Source organism: Microcaecilia unicolor, chromosome 2 (genome assembly GCF_901765095.1).
Source record: "Microcaecilia unicolor chromosome 2, aMicUni1.1, whole genome shotgun sequence".
Classification (NCBI taxonomy): Eukaryota; Metazoa; Chordata; class Amphibia; order Gymnophiona; family Siphonopidae; genus Microcaecilia; species Microcaecilia unicolor.
The window spans coordinates 266,003,201-266,019,239 of record NC_044032.1 but is presented as its reverse complement, the minus strand read 5'-3'; the positions used below and the strand labels follow the sequence as shown (position 1 = coordinate 266,019,239).

The window sequence follows — 16,039 nt, the reverse complement described above, 5'->3', positions numbered from 1 at the left end:
TCCCAGACCGCCCCGGCACTCCCTCCGGCTTCCAAGCCCTTCTTTATACAAAAAGCCTGGTGTTGGAGAATGAATTTCAGGCTGAAAACTGTCAATCCACTTTAACTGGTACCTGCTGTGGCATCCATAAGATCAAAACTGGGGATTCTTCTCAGTGTTGCTGAAAGTGAGGGATCCAAAATGTCAGTGGCTCCCACCAAACCGGGTCTCCAGAGCAATCGGGTCATGTGTTCTTTGCTGTACCCTGATTTTCTTCTGCAAGTTGCAGCGATTCCTAGAGCCATCCTGGGGGCTTTTCTGCTTCTTACAACCTACATAGCAAAGCCAGACATCACAACTGCTGGCTGCTGCATTCCACCTGTTACGCCATGTGTGCTTCTCTTCCGCTGACCCCAAAGTCTCTGCTACAAAGCCGGCATCTTTGTGCCCTTTCGTTCTCTCTCACCCCTCCCCCCCATGATCCATGACTGCTATGGACACAGAGCTTTTTTTTGTGCTCTATTTCTCTATTCTCCTATCAGAGCACTAAGTGATGGAATTCACTCCAGAAGCACATCAGACACGTCTCCTATTACTTAAGCTTCCAAAAAATATTAAAAACCTTTTTTAGAATCTTCCTGTAACAAGAAAGGTGAAATTAGGTCTTACCTGCTAATTTTCTTTCCTCTAGACCCTCCAGACCGATCAAGACGCTTGGGTTATGCACTCCTACCAGCAGAGGGAGACTGAGAAACAGAGCTTTGAACACTGTACATCTAAGCCTGTGCAGAACCCCAACTAACCAGTATGTGAATATCAAAGCAAAGAAGAAAAGAAAACAGTAATAGAACCCCGTACATGGCCATACAAAACTAGCAACATTTGTGCTTCCACAGATCGACACCAAAGTAATCAACCTGTACCAGACTTGTACACGCAACAGCACCCAACAACGGAAAATAACTCAAGTAAAGCAAACTCACTCAACAATAGCTAAAAATAACTAATCTGAAAAGAGCATCTCTTGACTACGTATACACGGGGCGGGTTCTTGACCGGTCTGGAGGGTCTAGAGGAAAGAAAATTAGCAGGTAAGACCTAATTTCACCTTCCTCAGCGACCCTCCAGACCGGTCAAGACGCTTGGGACGTACCAAAGCAGTAAAACATCTAAGGGCGGGACCCTCAAAGACCAGAGGTTAACACGGCCGCACCAAAACTGGCCTCTTCCTTCGAATGAATGTCAATCCTATAATGCTTCACAAAAGAATGTAAAGAAGACCAAACTGCTGCTCGACAAATATCCAGAGGAGGAATCATACTATTTTCCGCCCAAGAGGCAGCCACTCCTCTAGTTGAATGAGCCAAAAACGCCAGCGGAACCTGACAACCCTTGCAATAGCCTCTTTCAACCATCGAGCAATAGTAGCCTCGGAAGCAGCTGCGCCCTTCTTCGCTTCGCCATGCAGAACAAACGATCCGAAACTCGGAACTCCTGAGTTCTCTTCAAGTAAAAACGTAGAACCCGAACATCCAGTTTAGCCAAGCAACATTGCTCTGACTTTCCTCCCTTATCACCTAGAACTGGCAGCGAAATAGACTGATTAACATGAAAACTGGACACCACCTTAGGCAAAAAGGAAGGCACTGGTCATAAAGAAACCTTCTCTTTGGAAAAAGACAAGAAAGGTTCTCTGCAAGGCAAGGCATGAAGTTCTGAAACCCTGCGGGCCGACGTAACAGCCACCAAAAATACCGCTTTCAAAGAGAGGTCTTTACAAGTAGCCGAAACCAGAGGCTCAAACGGAGGACTAATTAAGGCATCCAGGACCAGATTCAAATCCCACGCGGACACCAACTGACGCCAAGAAGGACGAATCAATTTGACGCCTTTCAAGAAACAGACCACATCTGGAGCAGAAACCAGAGATCTCCCCTGAATTCTACCTCGGAAACAGGACAAAGCCGCAACCTGCACCTTCAAAGTAGACAAGGCTAAACCCCTATCTAAACCATCCTGCAAAAAATCCAACACTTCCGCGATTGAAACTTGAAAAGGGAGAATTGCCCGATTTTGATACCAATGCTCAAAAAGCCTCCAGACGTGAACATATGCTAGAGAAATGAAACGCTTACGCAACTTTAACATCGTAGTAATGACCCTCAAAGAAAACCCTTTCTTCCTTAACCGATTCCTCTCAAGAGCCAGGCCATAAGCGAGAACGGAGATGGGTCTGGCATTACAATCGGACCGTGACACAACAATACTGTCTCTGTCAAAGGAAGCGGTTTCACCTCCGCTAGACGCACCAGATCTCCGAACCACGGACGTCGAGGCCAATTTGGCGCTACCAGAATCACCCGACCTGAGGGACGCTCGATGCGTTGGACCACTCGACCGACCACTCGACCGACTAGAGGCCACGGCGGAAAAATGTAAAGTAACCCCTGGGGCCACAGCTGAAGAAGCGCGCCGATCCCCTACGCCCGAGAATCTCGCCTTCGACTGAAAAACCATTGAACCTGTGAGTTTGCCACCGTCGCCATAAGATCCATCACTGGAAGACCCCATTCCAACAGAATGCGAGAAAACACTGACCGATGCAGAGACCATTCTCCTGGATCTAAAGTATGCCTGCTTAGAAAATCCGCGTCCACGTTGTCCACCCCGGCTACATGAGTCGCCGAAACAGCTTGAAGATGAAGTTCCGCCCAAAGAAATAACTCCACCGCCTCCTGTGCGACCGTTTGACTCTTTGTGCCGCCTTGCCGGTTGACATAGGCCACGGCTGTGGCGTTGTCGCAGAGCATTCTGACTGCCTTGCCGAAAATCAGACTCAGGAAGGCCTGAAGAGCCATCCTAATTGCCCGGGTCTCCAGCCGATTGATGGACCACTGCGCTTCTTCCCGAGACCACCGACCTTGGGCAAACTGCCCTAGACAAAAAGCTCCCCAACCTTCCAAACTGGCGTCCGTTGAGAGAGGTAGCCAATTTGGGGATTCCAGAGGCATACCTTTTGTCAGGTTGGACGTGCGGAGCCACCACCGCAAACTGAGACGAGGAAACCCGGTCAACGGTAACCGTACATCCAAATCCTGTGTTTGGTAAGACCAACGACTCAGAAGAGCAAACTGCAACTGACGCATGTGTGCCCTGGCCCAAGGAACTACCTCTATGGTCGCCGCCATCATGCCCAGTACCTGAAGGTAAGCCCGAGCCGTCGGAGATCTCACCGCAAGCAACCGTCGAATCTGAACCTGCAACTTGAGAATCCGAAGTGGTGGCAAAAACACTCGTCCTTTGACCGTATTGAAAAGGACCCCCAGATACTCCAGCGAATGTGACGGACTGAGATGACTCTTGGCATGATTTACCACCCAACCAAGGGACTCTAAGAAACTCACCACTCGAGCCGTAACCGCCTCGCTCTCCAGCTTTGACTTGGCTCGAATCAACCAATCGTCGAGGCAAGGATGTACTAAAATGCCTTGCCTCCACAACGCTGCTGCCACCACTACCACAACCTTGGAAAAGGTGCAAGAAGCTGTAGCAAGACTGAAAGGCATCGCACAAAACTGAAAATGCTTCCCTAAGGCAGCAAAGCGAAGAAAACGCTGATGAGACGCTCGAACAGGAATGTGCAGATAAGCTTCTGTCAAATCTAACAAAGTGAGGTACTCTCCAGTCTGAACTGCAACAATGACCGAGCACAACGTTTCCATACAAAAAGGAACCCTTAGAGCAGAACTGACGCTTTTTAGATCCAAAATAGGCCGAAAGTTTCCTTCCTTCTTGGGTACCATGAAATAAACCAAACAACAACTTGCTCCGCGCTGCGCAAGGGGAACGGGAACCACTGCTCCCAGATTGATCAAACGAAGTAACGTGTCCCTTACAGCCGCCTCCTTTAGACGAGAACAACACGGGGACTCTAGAAAGAACTCTGGGAGCGGAACTTCGAATTCCAGTGCATACCCGTCCCGAATCTCTAGGACCCACTGATCTGATGTGATCTGGACCCAACTCTGGTAAAACTGACTCAGCTGAGCCCCTATCCGCACCAGAGGCTGGGTCCCCAAACCTTCATTGAGGGTTGTGCCCTGAACTCGAAGCCCCCAAGGAAACCTCCACGACGGCCTCCTCGAAAGGATTGGGTGCGCTGAAAAAAACGACCTCTAGAAGACCCACTGGACCTACCCGATCTGTACCGCCGAGCCTCACGAAAACGTCCTCTCGATGCTGCCTCTCTGGCCGCTGACTTGGGACGAAAATCTGGAAGCCGAAGAAGCTTAGCATCACCAAGACCACGAACCAATTTATCCAAATCCTCTCCAAAAAGCATGGAATCCTTAAAGGGAAGAGAACACAATTTAGACTTAGAGGCCGCATCTGCGACCCAACCTCTCAACCATAGGGCTCTATGTGTTCCAACTGCAAGGGCCATATTTTTGGCTGACACTCGCAACAAATCATACAGGGCATCAGAAAGAAAAGATGACCCCCATCTCTAATTTGGCTAATTCCTGAACACAAGAAGCTCCGAGATCCCCTGAACTATCCAGAAACTTTTCGAACCAATGAAAACAAGCTCGAGCCACCAAACCTCCACACACAGAAGCTTGGAGGGCCAGAGCAGACAAATCAAAACTACGTTTCAGAAAGGATTCCAACTTCCTATCCTGGGGATCACGGAGAGCAGCACCACCATCTAGAGGAATAGCCGTAGCCTTAGTGACCGCTGCAACCAGCGTGTCCACCGTGGGAGCCTTAAGAGAGTCCATATCGGCCTGAGGAAGAGGATAAAGCCTCGCCATCGCCCGGGTCACCGTACACGGAGAGTCAGGAGACAACCACTCCTGAAAAATCATCTCCCGAATATCCTTATTCATGGAAAACGACCCGAGCCTTATGCTGAATACCCTTTACCAAAGGATCTACCTGCCTCACATTTGTCACAGGAATGTCTGTCTGCTCAAAGTTAATTGTAGAAATCACTTGATCAATAAGCTATGTAAGCTCATCTCTATGAAATATCCTTACCACTGAGGGATCCTCCCCAGGGAACACAATCCGGCTCCTGAGAGCCTTCAAAAACATCAGGGTCCCCTAAATCACTGACAGCCCGATTTCCACGCATTAAAAAGAGCCCAGACAAATTCCGGGGGAAAACCAACCCCCCCCCCCCCCCCCCCCCCCCCGTACCATCATTTCCTAAATGCTGACTCGGAAAAGGAGAAACCGTCCCAAAAGAGGCAGGCTCTGCAGGTCGAGAGGAATTTAAAATGGCAGACATTCCCACCAAAAAAGGACCCCCCCCCCCCCACAGATGCTGCCAGCGGTGATCCCGCTATCGGAGGAGCCGCCATCACTACCAGGAACTCCACAGTCAGTTCCCGAGGAACCGCAGATACCTGCTTTGGCTCCCCGCAAAACTTACACGGAGCTCCCGGTATCTCTACCCAACCCCCCCCCCCCCCCCCCCCGACGCGAACACACGCAGCAACGGAGGAGTGTAGCCGCGGACATCACAAAGTCAAGCTAAACTGCACTGCGCTGCCAAAGATTTCTAAACAGAAATAATCCTGCTCTCCAGACAGACCACAAAACAAATGAAAAGAGAAACCGGAGCTGTGGAGACTTGAGAAATACTGGCTAGTTGGGGTTCTGCACAGGCTAGATGTACAGTGTTCAAAGCTCAGTGTTTCTCAGTCTCCCTCTGCTGGTAGGAGTGCATAACCCAAGCATCTTGACCGGTCTGGAGGGTCGCTGAGGAAATAAAGTTACCTAATTGCTACCTAATACCTATGGCTCTTCTAGTTACTATGTATCTTTCTCATTACCATCTATGACTTAATATGATTATTTTTCATCTAAGCTAGCTCTGCAATCATTAATCTCATAAGTCTGATCTTGTCAATTTCCATTACCTGGATTCTTTACTGGCTTGTATATACATTAATGCAATATTACAACTTGTTTGAGAAAATATGGGATATAAATGTTGATAAATAAATAAATTTAACTGCTTGGGAGGAGATCGAAGCACACTAGGGAGGCTACAAATCCAAATTGGGGGGGGGGGAGGGAGACCTGGACTCTGCTGACCACACTGGCTGACCTTAGCCTTGCCTCTTTTTTTTTCATTCCAGCCCAATAGATTTTTTTTGACTTATAGTAATATGGCTTGAAGATTTGTGTGCTATGGCTTACACTTCTATTATTTTTGATTCCTTTGTTTCTCCCTATATACTGTAGGTCTTTCTCCGCTGTTATGGAGGTCTAAGAAAGATTTAGGAAATGTCTTTAATTAGTTGTTTCTTTAACTGACAACTGTTTCTCTAGTTTTCTGTAGCAAGTTTTGTTACCTGTGTGATATGTTGCAAATAATAATAATAATAAATGTACAATCAAGTGTGGTGCACCCTATCAAGAGAAGGAAAAAAACAATTTAAGCCAACTCAAGCTGGCCTCTTCCACCCTACCAGACCAAATGGCACAGGTCACCTACCATTTGCTGCAGACTTGAGAGAAATACTGGCTGGTTAGGGGCTGCAGAGGATCTTTTATAGGATGAAGACACTGAACCAGCAGTTCTTAGTCTCCATCTGCTGGTTGGAAGGCATATACCTATGCATCTTGATTCTTCCAGAGGGACAATGATGAAGGAAATATTTCTTCATGGAAATGGCAGATACGTAAAACAGACTCCCAGAAGAGATTGTGGAGATGACTATCTGAATTCAAGAAAGCATGGGACAAGCAAAGAGGATCTCTAAGGGAGAGAAAGGAATTGTAGAGCTTAGCAGTTGATATAGATGGATAGACTTGATAGGCCATATCTGCCACCATCTTCTATGTTATCTTTTGATTTAATCACACAACTAGTTCTTTTATGGTTTAAATTACCAGATTTGGTTTTGTTTGCTTCTCACTTGGCAAGTAAACTGCTCTAAGAATATATTTACCCAATAGGCTTCTAGTATTCTTCTTGCATATTTTTAATGCACTACAGATACCAACCTCTGTAGTTAATTATTCCTCAGCACATTTTGAGCATGGGGTCCCTGCTCTTAACAGTTTTTTCCACAAACTATATTGAGTTTTACAGGAAATATTACAGTGTTTTTTTTCCTTACATCTATTGCTTAAAAGAAGAGTTTCTCAGGCAAACTAGCTCAACAAATACAGAATTATGCAGTTAAGGTCAACCAATGGCTATCATCAGCATCTTACCAAAGTTAAGGGGAAAGATGGTGTAGCAGTTCATGCTAACTTAAATCCATTTAGAAAACCAGGACGCTGATTCCCTATGCTCTGCTAAGACTGCTCTGATGATCATTGGGCTGTGCATCCCATCTCCAAGGAACACTCTGCTTGATTCTACAAGAAACACATTTTTCTGTTTAGCTCCATCCCTGTGGAATGCTCTGCCACAGGTGTGTCTGGAGTTGTCCTATCCTAAAATTCCGTTCAGTTCTCAAAATCCACATCTTCCAAAATGCCTTTGGTGATGTAGTGAAGTTGGCAGAGGGGTGGTTAGGATCCGCTGATTTATCTCCAGGTGGACCCAAACTTTCTTTGGGTTCTTCCACTTTCCTTCCCTGTGTATGTATGACCGTCTCTTTCCTATTTACCTTTTGGCATTCTTTTCTGTATTATTTATATATTAATTGTAAACCACTGTCTGCAGGAAGGGTGGTATATCAAGTCGCAATAAACCAGACCACTTAATCCTAGCCCAGGTCAGACTTCTACTTGTCTGCAACTCTGTTTTTATTGCAATCCTCTACAGCTAGGCAAGTGCTCAACACCAGCATAAGCTGCTCTCATGTATAATCTTTCAGTCTCCAAAAGTATAGTAATAATAAAAACAAGAATAGGGTCGAATATGTTAAAAATAAAATCTGCTGCTTTCTAGTCCTACAGGCATCTTTGCAGGTAAACCTGATAACTCCCCTGCTGGGCAACAAAAGAGAAGAAACAAATTCCAGATTTTTTTTGTTCTATCTCCACCTGCTGGGAAGATATCCATCCATGGTCCAATTTATTCAAGGTGGAACATTGGAAAAACACAAATGAAATAGTGCTATCTTGTGGCTTACTCAGAGATTGCATGTCTGTACTTACTATACGCTGAGTACCAGAAATGAAAGCTAGACCCCCATCGTGATCTGGGAACTAGTGAGGCGATACCTGCATAGTGATGGTGGGTGTACTTAAGCCGCTAGCAGCCGTCAGAGTGGTTTGTGCAGCTGACACCGTAATGGCGGTTGGGTTGATCACCTGGCTTGAGAGCGTGGCAATGGTGCCAAGGGTGGTGATGGGAGTAGCCAGCGAGGCGTTAGTGCTGTGTGGTCCAGCTAGGCTGGAAGAGACTGTACCAGTCACAGTGCCAAGGGTAGTCATGCCTAGACAAAAATACATGAAGATATCATTAAAATGCTTCTAAACAAAAAAAATATACATACATATATGAGAGGAAACAAATTTTTCAACAAGATTCAGTTTTGTACCGCATTATATGGATACTGTCACCTGAAAGCAAAGTTATTCACATGTAGCAAGTGTTCTCCGAGGACAGGACACATTCTCAAATCTGTGTAATGTTATTTGACAGAGTCTGGCACAGATGCTATCCAGCGTTCTATTTCTAGAAGCTTTTGATATGTTCAACCGCGCAAATGTGAGAGCCTTCCTGACAGTCTCATTCACACAGGACCAGCAGTTCTTCATAAAGTGTAGAGAATACAACTCCTAGGGAAGGTGGGAGGATATGTGAGAATACATGTCCTGCTGTCCTTGAAGAACACCTGCTACAGGTGAGTAACTTCATTTTCTCTGAGGACATCAACCTCTCACATCTGGGAATCCCTAGCCACCAGATTCACAGCGCACAACACCAGTCAATAAGGACTTGAAACAGGCAAGGCCAACCAGGAACCAACCAACAGACAGGAACAAGGGAAGGTGTAGCTTGAAATAGGAAAAAAAAAAGGGGTTAGGAAAGTGGAGTTGTATTCTAGACCTTCTGCATAGCTGTCTGACCAAACTGGCTGTCGCACTGGGAATCCTGCCCATGGCAGTATGAGATGTGAATGTGTGGACTGAAGACCACGTTGCAGCTTTGCAAATCTGCCCAACGGAGGCTGATCTCAAGTGGGCTATTGATGTAGCCATGGCTTTGACTGTGAGCCATGACATGACTCTCCCAAGTCAGCTCAGCCTGGGCATAAGTGAAGGAAATGCAGTCTATTTGCCAGTTGGATAAAGTGTGTTTACCTTTAGCAGACGTCATCTTGTTAAGGTCAAAAGAAACAAAAAGCTGGGTTCGCTGTTTACAGGCTTTATTCAGCTCCAGATAGGACAAGGCTCTCTTGCAGTACAAGGTGTGCAGTGCGCGTTCACCAGGATGGGTATGAAGAAAACATATCTGTTTTGGCCAGCAAGGAATGATAATGGAATCTCTGTTCTGCATGAGTTTCAGTAAAGTCTTCCCCACAAAAGGTATAAGAGGATATGCATACAGTAGGCTCTGCTCTTAATCAAGGAGAAAGGAATCCAATGCTAGCCTGCTGTGTGATCCTAGCCTGGATCAGAACAGACGGACTTTGAGAAGAGTGGCAAAGATCTCTCATGCAGAACCCATGTTGAGAAACCACTCATGTGGTTGCATTACCTTACTCAGTCTGTCTGTCAGGCTGTTGTGCTTTCTCACCAGACATATGGCCCTGAGTACCATGCCGTGACTGGAAGCTTAGTGCCACATCTTGACTGCTTCCTGACACAAGAGGTACAATCCTGTGCCTCCATGCTTGTTCATATAACACATTGCAACCTGTTTGAATAAAAGAGTGTTGTTCCACATGGCTCACAGATCTAGGCGCTTGATGTGGAGCTGAGTCTCCTGAGCAGACTAATGACCTTGAGTGTGGAGCCAATCTAAATGAGCTGCCCAGCCCAAGTTGACACATCAATCATCAGCATCTTGTGGGTCAGGTGGAATTTGGAATGGGAGTCCCAGGATCAAACTGGGCCGAGTTGTTCACCATAAGAGCAACTCCACAAGCTCCAGGGAGACCATGACGACGTTCACTAGATCCTCCGTGGCCTGACACAATTGGGAAGATAGGGTCCATTGACCCCGCCTCAAATGGAGGCACAGAATGGCACTATCACAGCCTCCTTAGGAGGGGAATCATAATTGAGGACATCCAACATCTCAGCCCTAGGCTTGTCCTCAATGTCAAACATAAAAAAGGACAGCCTCATCCATCTCCTGTAAAAAAAAAAAGAAAAAAAAATTTACAAAGATTATCTCCTCTAGGAAAAACTTTTTCTCCGGAAGCCTGAGGAGGGGAGGGGTCCGACAGCAGGCTAAGGGACCCACTTCCTCTGACAGGTCCTCATCAGACTCAGCTAGGAGGAATTAGATCTTACCTGCTAATCTGCTTTCCTTGAGTCTCTCCAGGCCATTCCCGACGAGTGGGTAATACGCACTATCAGCATAGGAAGACTGAGAATTGAGTATTGACACCTGTATAAGGGCTGTGCAACCCTGACCTGCTCAGTATTTCAAATAGCCAAGCACCATAGAAGAATCACAAAACCCAGAAACAGAAAACATAACTAAACTCCCTTCAGGAACCCCAGGAAGGAAGAGAGCACCAGACATCCAACCAAACGAGACTGTGACATCACAGTAGCCGCCTGCAGCCCCAGAAGCATCAGGCACTCCACCACCCCACCAAGGTGACACGCTTCTCCTGGGTAGGGTTTGGGAATGGTCTGGAGAAACTCAAGGAAAGCAAATTAGCAGGTAAGATTATAATTTTTCCTTCCTTATCGTCTGCTCCAGACCATTCCCGACGAATGGGAACTATCAAAGCAGTACTCACTGCGGGTGGGAAATTCCCTGGACCTACACAGAAGCCTAAAAAGAAGCGTCCTGCCGGGATTGAACATCCAACCGGTAATGCCTGACAAAGGAATGAAGAGATGACCAAGCAGCCGCCCGACAAACATCCTGTGGAGGAATAAGAGAATGCTCTGCCCAAAAGAAGGCCTGTGCCTGCACAGAATGTGCCAGCAACACAGCACGCACATCCTTACCCTGCAATAGAAAAGCGGACGCCACAAACTCCTTAATCCAGCGAGCAATGAAGGCCTTTGACGACGCCTCTTTTCGCGGACCGCCAAACAAAACAAAAATGATCTGACTTAAGAAACTCTGCCGTCCGGTGAACATAACACTTCAGCGCCCTACGGACATCAAGCCTGTACAAGGAAGAAGACTCCTCCCGCAAAAAGGATGGCAAAGAAATAGACTGATTAACATGAAAAGGAGAAATTATCATGGGCAAAAAGGACAGAACTGGCCGCAAAGACACCTTCTACTTATTGGATCCTTCTTACTTGGTTGGATCCTCAGAAGCTTAGCTGAAATTGGGTGGCGGATCAGGTGGGGGGGAAGAGGGGGTGGTGGTTGGGACGCAAGGATAGGGGAGGGCAGACTTATACGGTCTGTACCAGAGCCGGTGATGGGAGGCGGGACTGGTGGTTGGGAGGCGGGAAATACTGCTGGGCAGACTTATATGGTCTGTGCCCTGAAAAGGACAGGTACAAATTCAATTCAAGGTAAGGTATACACATATGAGTTTGTCTTGGACAGACTGGATGGACCATGCAGGTCTTTTTCTGCCGTCATCTACTATGTTACTATGTTACTTACAGAAAATCAGGAAAGGCTCCCGATACGATAGAGCCTGCAACTCAGAAATATGCTGCCGACAGCACCAAATTCAAATCCCAAGGAGGAAAGACCGGCCGAACCGGTGGTCTCAACCTTTTGACCCACTGGAAAATCCGGAAAACATCCGGATGGAGAGTCAAAGTCTTCCCCTGAATCGGGCCCCCGAAAATAAGCCAGAGCTGCCTGTTGCATCCGAAGGGAAGACTTCGACAACCCTTTCTCCAATCCACACTGAAGGAATTCCAAAAGGTTTCCAAGCGAAGCACCTCTCGCTCCTCACACCAAGCCTCAAACACACCAAACATACATAGGCCAAAGAGGTGGAACGCTTCCTAGAACTCAAGAGGGTACGAATCACCCCAGAGGAATAACCCTTTTTCAACCACCTTGCCCACTCAACAGCCAAGCTGTAAGCGAGAACCAAGCCATATCGGGCATGAGAACAGGACCCTACTGCAGCAGACTGCCCTCTAAGGGAAAACGAATCGGATCGCACACCTGCAACCGAACCAGATCGGAATACCATGCTGGTGTGGCCAATCGGGCGCCACCAGAACTGCTCAACCGCCGTGACCCTGAATGCGCTGCAGAACTCGACCAATGAGCGGCCACAGAGGGAACACAAATAGCAAACCCTGAGATGGCCAGGGCAGAACCAATGCATCCAGACACTCTGACAACGGTTCCTTTTGATGACTGAAGAACCCTTGGGGCCTTTGCATTCTCGGCTGTGGCCATGAGATCCACGAAGGGCCCTACCTGTCAACAATGAGGTGAAACGCAAAGGGAGCAAAACTCCACTCCCCCGGATCCAGATGATAGTGACTGAGATAATCTGCCACCAGATTGGCGGAGCCCGCCACATGCACCACCAACAGCAACTGTAGATTCTATTCCACCCAGGCCATGATCAGGGCTGCTTCTCACGCCAACAGAGGGAAAAAACTGAAAAAATTGTCTTGTTACTCGCAGTAAAAGCTATAAAAACAAGGAAGGCTGCAAAGAAAAAAATCTTGCGGAGGAGAGTACAGAAAAAAATATTCCTCTTAGCCCCATGGAAAAGACTGCTGGTCCTGCGCTAACAAGGCTGGCTGGAAGGCACTTGTGCACACACAGATGGACATATCAAAAGCTTCTAGAATTAGAACACTGGATAGTGTCCATGCCTCTGCTGCTTCACATCACCTAGCTATAAGATAAGGTCCTGCTTGTCCTCAGAGAAAGTCAGGTAGTTTTATGAGGGAGTTGTACAGTCTGCAGACTTTCATGCCTTTCCTTTCCCTACCCACAACAGAACACACCTGTGGTTCCTTTCACCACCAGAGTGGTAACAGTTGGTTTCACAGCAGACACAGTCACTGGAGTGACGAGGCGGACCCCACCCATGGGAACTGTTCGCAGGATAGTGCCAGGCTGCCCTGGAGCCCCCTTTAATACTACCTTTTGGGAAGAGAAAACAAAAGACTTCTGTTAGAAGAACAAAATGGCAACACAGAAGAAAGATAAAAGCAGGCTCACTCAGGAAGCTGAGAAGCCATAAACATGGAAAAGAAGACTGCACATGGTTTCAATGACGTAAGTTCCTGGAGAACTGTAAGTGCCCCTTCCTCCCCTTTAATTAGGACAGCAAAAGAAATACAAACCACTATAAATACCTTTCCAGTATATAAGATGTCTAATACAGTGCATGACATTCTGATAAGACCCCTAATCCCTCAAATGTTTAGTGAGATCTGCACAAATCCTTTAGGGGACTAGTACCCCATGGAATGTTAAACTCCAAAATCACCTCTCTTTCATCCCAAGGCAGCCTGAACAAGCATTATTTCTCAAAGTCAAAAATCAAGTGTTTCCAGTTCTACTGACAGAAAATGAGAATAAAGAAGCTGACCTGTGTCACCCCCTGCTGCCCATGAGCAGCTGCAAGTTTTGGAACTGCAGTTATGATCTTCGCTGGTGTCCCTGTGCTGGAGGTCACCATTTTGGTGGTATAGATGGTGATGGGAGACTTAAGTCCAGTACTGCTGGTTACTCCTGAGATATATGGGGGAGAGAATGAAAAAAGTGGAAGGAAATTTTTTTTAAACAATAAGTCTGTTTGAAGGTTCAAAGGATTCATTGCTGGTGATATAAGAAGTTGGTTGTTATATTAATGACAATTTACTTTTCATTAAAACACAGTGATAGGCAAACAGGTTTTTTAAAATTTGAATTTGTAACGTTGACACACCTTTCAAAGAATCAATATACCAACAAAGCAGATGCAGACGAGTTCTGGCTATCAACTGCCCCATTCTCTTGCTCTGTTAAATTACTGCTGTTGCGTTCGCTTTGACTTCAATACTGCTGGATAGTATCTCCTAGAGTACTGCCTACTATAATGAGTAGGATTTGTTGTGACTGATGTCAACATCTGTAGAGCAGTATATCATTTATGGTGTGCATGGCTTCTTTCACATTTTTAATCAAAAGAGGCTACCTTCCCCTACATAAAGCAACTGCTAACTTTTGACACACATCTTTTCCAAGCCCTAAAGACTGGGGTATAGCCATGGGTGGGCCTGTCTCTTCCTATAATAATATTCTCTCATCTGCTCTGGATACTCTTGCTCCTCCCATTCCCCGTTCTGTGTACCAAACCCCAGCCTTGGCTGACCTCTAGAATCTGTTACCAACGTTCCTGTGCCCACTCTGCTGAACGCTTTTGGCTGAAATCCCGTGCCCATGCTGACTTCATACATTTCAAATTCTTGCTGACCTCCTTCCAGTCTGCTCTTTTACTTGCCAAACAGGACTATTACATCCAGTTCACAAATTCTCTTGGCTCAAACCCACGTCTCTGCCACACTGAACTCTCTCCTCAAAGTGTCTTCACCTCCAACTCCCCCTTCACTTTCTCCCCAGACTCTGGCTGAGTACTTTCATAATAAGGTTCACAAGATTAAACTTGAATTCTCAACCAGGTCACCTCCACCTCTCCTTCCCTTAGTCCATTCTCTCAACCCTTCAACCCCTGCTTCCTTTTCTGAAATCAATGAAGAGGAAACTACACATCTTCTTTCCTCCTGTAAACTAACTACCTGTTCCTCTGATCCTATTCCCACCCACCTACTTAACACTATCTCTCCTACTATCATCCCTTTTATCTGTCATATCCTGGATCATTCACTTTCCACTGCGACTGTTCCTGATGCCTTCAAACATGCTGTAGTCACACCACTCCTTAAAAAAACCTTCATTGGACCCTACCTGTCCTTCCAACTATCGCCCCATCTCCCACCTCCCTTTCCTATCCAAGATACTTGAACGTGCTTGTTCACCGCCGTTGCCTTGACTTTCTTTCATCTCAAGCTATTCATGATCGACTTCAATCTGGCTTTCGCCCCCTTCATTCAACAAACAGCGCTTGCTAAAGTCTCCAATGATCTGTTCCTGGCCAGATCCAAAGGTCTCTATCCTATCCTTCTCGATCTATCTGCTGCTTTTGATACTGTTGATCACAGCCTACTCCTTGATACGCTGTCCTCACTTGGATTTCAGGGCTCTGTTCTTTCCTGGTTTTCTTCTCTCTCTCATCGTACTTTTAGTGTATACTCTAGTAGATCCTCCTCCACTTCTATCCCACTGTCGGTTGGTGTACCTCAGGGATTTGTCCTGAGACTTTTCTCCATCTATACTTCTTCCCTTGGTACTCTGATCTCATTCCATGGTTTTCCGTATCATCTTTATGCTGATGACTCCCAGATCTACCTCTCCACAACAGAAATCTCAGCAGGAATCTAGGCCAAAGTATCAGCCTGCCTGTCTGACATTGCTGCCTGGATGTCTCACCGCCATCTGAAACTAAATATAACCAAGACTGAGCTTCTTATCTTTCCCCCTAAACAAAACTCTTCCTCCATTCTCTATTTCTGTGGATAACACGCTCATCCTCCATGTCTCATCAGCGCGTAACCTTGGGGTCATCTTCGACTCCTCTCTCTCCTTCTCTGCACATATTCAGCAGACTGCTAAAAGGTAAAATTAGGCCTTATCTGCTAATTTTCTTTCCTCTAGATCCTCCAGACCGTTCAAGATGCTGGGGTTATGCACTCCTACCAGCAGAGGGAGACTGAGAACACTAAAACTTCTTATACAAGTAGCCTGTGCAGACCTTCTACTAACCAGTAAAACAGTAACAAAGCAGAGGAACAAAACACCTACACCTAAACAAAACCACTGAATCCACACTCAGATCTCCTCCCCTTAAGACGGGGGAATTCAACTGCAGATGGGCACAAACGGTACCACAAACTGCCCTTAGTAAAACTC

General features: G+C 46.5%; 1 protein-coding gene across 1 annotated transcript in view; it reads right to left on the bottom strand.

Moving 5' to 3' along the window:
- The window catches only part of HCFC1 (host cell factor C1), a 495,616-nt gene that overhangs the window by 183,441 nt on the left and 296,136 nt on the right, over window positions 1-16,039 (bottom strand). The window contains 3 exon segments of the mRNA XM_030192062.1: window positions 8,173-8,387; window positions 13,030-13,168; window positions 13,620-13,762. Coding sequence (XP_030047922.1) covers window positions 8,173-8,387; window positions 13,030-13,168; window positions 13,620-13,762 — 497 coding nt within the window.